The following is a 5,996-nucleotide window of genomic DNA, read 5'->3' as shown; positions in this document are numbered from 1 at the left end:
CGTGAGTTGAGACAAGACTCAATACGGCATAAGAGTGTGCTGAACTCTTCAAAAGTATATTTGTGGTCGGACGCAATCTTTTTAAAGTGGGTTTTGAAACTTTTCACCCCAGCTTCACACAAACCGCCCATGTGAGGGGCCGCAGCGGGTATGAAATGCCACTCTAAGTTTTGATGGCTGTATTTAGTGAGGGTGCTATTGCGTGCCTCAGCTAAAAATGCTTTAAATTCCGCTCGTAAAGATCGTGAGGCTCCGACAAAGTTAGTACCATTGTCGGAGTAAACATTTTTTGGACATCCTCGTCTAGCAACAAATCTTGCGAAAGCGGCTAGAAAGGACGCGGTGCTAAGGTCGCTGGTAGCTTCAAGGTGAATGGCTTTCGTCGAGAAGCAGACGAAAAGACACACGTAGCCTTTGGACATGCGACATCCTCTGCCCCGGTAGGACTTGATGTCGAACGGGCCGGCGAAATCCACCCCCGTGTTTGTGAATGCATGGGAAAGGGTTGTGCGTTCTTTGGGAAGGATTCCCATAAGTTGAGTTTGCGACCGTTTCTTGTGGATCGTGCAGACCATGCAGTTATGTATGACGGACCGTATCAAGTTTTTCACCCTGGGGATCCAATACTGCGATCGGATGAGTCGCAGCATCAGCTGGTTTTCTCCGTGCACGGAAATTTTATGGATAAACTGGACAAAGAGACGGGACAACCTACAACCATACGGAAGAATGATAGGATGACGTTCATTGTAGGACAGATCGCAAGATGCGCTCAGACGACCACCAGCCCTCAGAATCTCATCTTTGTCGATGAACGGGTTAAGAGGCAGGATTGCACTTTTCCGTCGAGGGATTTTCCAGATTTTAACCTTATATATTCTTCGTTGTAATATTGTTTTTGACAAATTGTTATTAAGCGTTGGGTCGTTGTTTTAACTTCGTTGGACGAAATTGAATGAGACTCCGCTTTAAAGGAAGATTTTGTTTTGGGATTGATTCTTTGATAGAATCTCATAATATAAGATATAACTCTTAAAGCCCGTGACAAATCAGAAAACCGATCGAGAATGTCGTGAAAGTCGTTTACTTTTGTTGTTGCATGAACATGCACCCTTTTTTTCTTCAATGGTTGTGTCTTAGTCCGATTCTTGTGCTGGCCATCTCGAATAGTCTTCTTGTAACCAAGAAGGACCCTGCCACCACAAGGAGTTGTTGACTAGATCACTCGCCGAAAGTCCTCTACTCGCCAGATCTGCTGGGTTTGATGCCGAATCCACATGACGCCAGTTTTCGGTTCCCACCTTGTCTACAATTTTTGTTATTCGGTGAGCAACGAAAGTTGACCACGAACACGGTGGTTTCCGGATCCATGCGAGGACTATTGTCGAATCTGTCCAGAGATTTATTTTCAAATGTCCAAGACTCAGATTTTCGACGACCGCTTCTACGGTTTCCGAAAGCAAAACTGCGCCGCAAAGTTCTAAACGGGGTAACGATACTGTTTTGACGGGCGCTACCTTTGTTTTTGCCATTAGAAGGCTGACCACAACTTTTTCCGCAGTCTTAACTCTCAAGAAAACAGTCGCCGCGTATGCTTTCTCCGAAGCGTCGCTGAATCCATGTATTTCGGCGTCATCTGTTTGCGTAAAGTGAACCCATCTTGGTATGCGAATGGTATTAATGTCCATGTAGTCGTGCATAAATGCCTGCCAACGGTCTAATGTGGTCGGAGACACGGTATCGTCCCAACCAGTTCCCTCCAACCAAATATTTTGCATAATGATCTTGGCGACAATTACCACTGGAGCGAGCCAACCGAGCGGGTCAAACAGTTTGGCGATAGCTGAAAGTATCGCTCTTTTAGTGATGACGTCACGATTTTCTATTGGTTTTGCTGTGAAATAGAAGTAGTCAGATTTGGCATTCCATCTGATGCCAAGTGCTTTTACCGTACTAGACTCTTCAAACTCTAGAAAATCGTCGGTGAGTAAATGAGATTTCGGTATACCTTCAAGTATTTTACTGGAGTTCGAAGTCCACTTTCTTAACGGGAACCCTGCTGAATCCAGTACCTGTAGTATTTCTTCTCGAGCTTTAATCGCTGCTTCGATGCTGTGTCCTCCAGCAAGTACGTCGTCCACGTACATACACTTTCGCAAAATTTCGGATGCGATTGGAAACGAGCTCTCGACCTCATCAGCTAGTTCATGCAATGTCCTTATCGCGAGATAAGGAGCACAGTTGATGCCAAAAGTCACCGTTTTTAATTCGTATAAGCTAATTGGTTCTCTTGGGCAGGTGCGAAAAACTATGCGCTGATATTTCGTTTGATTCTCATTTACAAATATTTGCCGATACATTTTCTCTATATCGCTGTTGAAGACGTATTGGAACAGTCTCCAACGGAGTATGAGGATCGTTAAATCGGCCTGAAGTACAGGACCTGGAAGGAGGACATCATTCAAACTCATGCCATTAGCGGTTGGGCATGATGCGTTGAATACAACCCTGACCTTTGTAGTGGTACTTTCTTCCTTTAAAACGGCGTGGTGCGGTAAAAAATAGCAGTCCGTTGAATCTGGTGAAATGTTTTTGTTAATTTTTGACATATGTGCTAGTGTCTCGTATTCAGATACAACCCGGTTGTACTCTGTTTGAAGGACAGGCTTTTTCGCTAGTCGCGTCTCGTTCCGGTAGAACTGAGAGCATGCACTTTTCAGCGAAGGTCCTAAGCACACATTTTTCGGAAAATCCCGTTTAAAAGGTAGAGACACAATGTATTTTCCATCGGTATTTCGTGTTGTAGTTGCTTTGAAGAGCTCTTCGCAGTATTTATCATCTTCGTTGATGCCTTTTTTCTTTGGGACATCCTCCAGCTCCCAAAATGCAGCTAGCTGCTTGTCCAACGTGACTTCGTTAAAATACGATACGATATTGTTAGTTGGACTGACTGAGTCCGCGCGACCAGTCAGTATCCAACCGAACACGGTCTCTTGCGCGAGAAGCGTATTTAATACGTTCTTCCTCATTCCGCTTAAAATTATTTGCGGGTAAATATCTCCTCCTAAGACCAGGTCAACTGGCTCATTGACGAAGAATCTTTTGTCCACCAAGACCAAGTCTTGGAACGATTGCCGCGTCATTGCGCTTATCTGACAAGTCGGAAGATCCCCGGTTAATTGCAGTAAAACCAGCACGATTGCTTCTATATTAATTAACGGGTCTGTGGGTGACCGAAGTTGAATAGCACACGCTTCTTTTACCTGCGCAGATACAGAGTTATTGATGCCCGAAACTTGGGCATGCAAGCGTTTTGATGGCAGGTTGATTCTCCGTTTGAGTCTCTCAGTAATGAACGAGCACTCAGAACCAGAATCTATAAGCGCTCTAGCCGAAAAATGTATACCATTATAGTGTATGTTTACGCATGCTGTTCCTAACAAAACTCCTTTACTTGTATTTGCATAACAAGAATTTACATTTGAAACCGATTTGATGTTTCCTTTTTCAGATTCGCGTCTTGATTGAGCCTGTTTTGGAGTAGATTCTACGTTACCCGATGGATCAGTTGTTGCTTTTGGCTGAATTGGCATATGGAGCAACTTGTGATGTCTCGAATGACAAGTGCTGCAGTTAAATGAGCTGGTACATCTTGAGACTGTGTGCCCAGCAGATAGACAATTCAAGCAACTGCGAATGCTCTTCACGTAATCTACTCGCTCCGTAGGCTTTAGACGCAAAAATCTGTCGCACTTTGATAGCTTGTGCGCATTGCTGTTGCACATTTTACATGTTGCCTTTGCTACACTGGCTTGAAAGGCGCCAAGCTTTTTTGCAGGCGTCTCTGCAGAAGTCCGAGAGCTTGGTGGTTTAGGTTTCGAAGCTATATATCCCCTAACACTTGTGACGGTTTCCAGTATTTGAAACCGATTGGATAGGAATTTATCCATATCTACCCATTTGGAAATCTCAGTTTTATTTTCTATGGTTTGCTCCCATAGTGCCAGTGTCGTTTCTGGCAGTTTTGTCGAACACAAATATGTGAATATTGCATCCCAATTTGAAACATCAATCTGATGACACTGAAGCGACGAGATGCAATTATTTATGTCGCGTTGCAGTTTCTTGATAGAGCTACCGCATTCACTCTCAACTGCGTTTAAATTAAACAATACCTTTAACTGAGCGTTGACGAGGATACGTGTATTTTCGTACCTGTCACAAAGATTTTTCCAGGCTGCACCAAAGCCATCGTTGGTTAATGGGGATCTCTGCACTATTTCCTTGGCCTCCCCTTGAGTCTTTTGCCGGAGGTGATACAGCTTCTCAACTGGGGTAAGGCGCTTATTGAGAATATATATAGCCGTAAACATGTCCCTAAACGATGGCGACGAAAGATAATCTCCTTTAAAAACGTCTGTGTCACAAGGAGGGAGATGAATGTTAAGCTCGCGACCTGACTTGTATTCGCTGTCCTTTTCAGTCTTTGCGAGTTGCTCTGAAAGATCAGCCATAGCTGCTTGGCACCGCAAAAAACTGAAGTAGGTGCTTTTATACTTCTTTTTAATCGATGTCAGGTCTTTGGTTTCGAGCTCTTTTGATGCGCAGAGTTCATCATAAGACCCCTTTACCTTTTCCCACAGAGCCTTTAATTCGTCCTTTTGGAAAGCTAAGGAGTGCTTTGTGTGCTCTGATGGCTGCATCGAGTTGTAGTCAGATTCAAATTCTGCTACTGAATCTGCCTGACGAATAGAGGTATCCATTTAAAACAACCAAAGACCACTCAACTGGACGCAAGAAAAGAAATTTGTCTGTAGTAATAGAAATCGCCGATTTGTAGGGAAATATTGCCACTAAAAACGCTTAGCACGAAATAAGCCTGATTCTTATAAGAACAACAAAGTTTAACTTGTATATTTAAAAACCGATTTATTTATTTTCCAGCCAAGTAAGACCGTCGAATACGTAATTACGTATGTGTATGTGCGTATATGCAAAAATGTGCAAGTCACTCGCCACCCAACTTATCAAATATGTGATATACGTGTGTAAATAATTGATATTCACAATATGCAGTTTATTTAAAATTTCTGATGAAGAAATTGTGTTTATTCAAGCGCGGCTGTGATTTTATGCAACAAACAAATAAATGGGGGAAACAATCCAGTGAAGTGATCAGCAATATGTACAAGCGCGCCACTAATAATAGACAAGTGCACTGTGAAAAGAAACCAAAGGAGTTTCGCAAAATATACTTGAAGTTACGTGATTAATAAAATGCAAATAAAGTGAAAGCCAGTAAAATGAGAAAAAAACTAAATTCAGTGCTTTGCAAGAAAAGAATAAATTTTATCAATTTTGTGCTTCGGTAAATGCGACTGGTATTTTTTACACAAACAACACCGTATCAAGACTCAAAATGGACGTTCGAGCAATTCGTTAATGTTAGCCGATACACCAATAAACGTGAAAATGTTCTATTTTTTTGTTTTCGGAAAAATATTAAGCACTGAGTTTTCTCCCCTTTTTATTTTTTCAAAATAATCACGCGCGCTTTTTTTTTTGTTAAGATTCGTACAAACACAAGTGCAATGAAATTCAACCACGTACCTTAATGTGTTGTTATATGCCGTGTAGTGCGATATGCTGGTTTGTTAAAAAATGTGTCGCTGAAACTAGTGGTGCTGTGATGCAAACGTGCTGCTTGTGGTCAATGAGATGCAGCCGGTTAAGCAACTTAAACAGCCGGTTAAGCGATGAATCAAACAATCGCTGCTTGAGTAGCTCTTGTGGCACGTTGGTTGTGGTGCGAAAAACTCAGGTTGTAGATGTAGATGAACGTGATGCTGTCATGACCAATGTGGAAAAATGTGGCGATCGGTTGAGGCAGTTGAAAAAAACTCAGATGAGATGCTGTGTGGACTGTATAATGTGGTTACTTTTTAGGCTCGAAGGACCAATATTTACGCAGGTGGCGTCGCACGAAGATGGAGCGC

General features: G+C 42.6%; 1 protein-coding gene across 1 annotated transcript; it reads right to left on the bottom strand.

The window, feature by feature from the left end:
* Nucleotides 1-1,136: 1,136 nt before the first annotated feature.
* LOC108374568 (uncharacterized) lies at nucleotides 1,137-4,763 on the bottom strand. The gene has a single exon (XM_017630544.1). It carries the CDS (start codon nucleotides 4,761-4,763, stop codon nucleotides 1,137-1,139), a length of 3,627 nt encoding a protein of 1,208 aa, XP_017486033.1.
* Between the last annotated feature and the right edge of the window lie 1,233 nt (nucleotides 4,764-5,996).

The sequence above is a fragment of the Rhagoletis zephyria genome, unplaced genomic scaffold, assembly GCF_001687245.7.
Source record: "Rhagoletis zephyria isolate East Lansing unplaced genomic scaffold, Rhagoletis_zephyria_1.1 Rzeph_scaffold_07858, whole genome shotgun sequence".
In the NCBI taxonomy this organism is placed as follows: Eukaryota; Metazoa; Arthropoda; class Insecta; order Diptera; family Tephritidae; genus Rhagoletis; species Rhagoletis zephyria.
The sequence above is the reverse complement of the archived record's forward strand: the minus strand, read 5'-3'. Positions and strand labels throughout refer to the sequence as shown.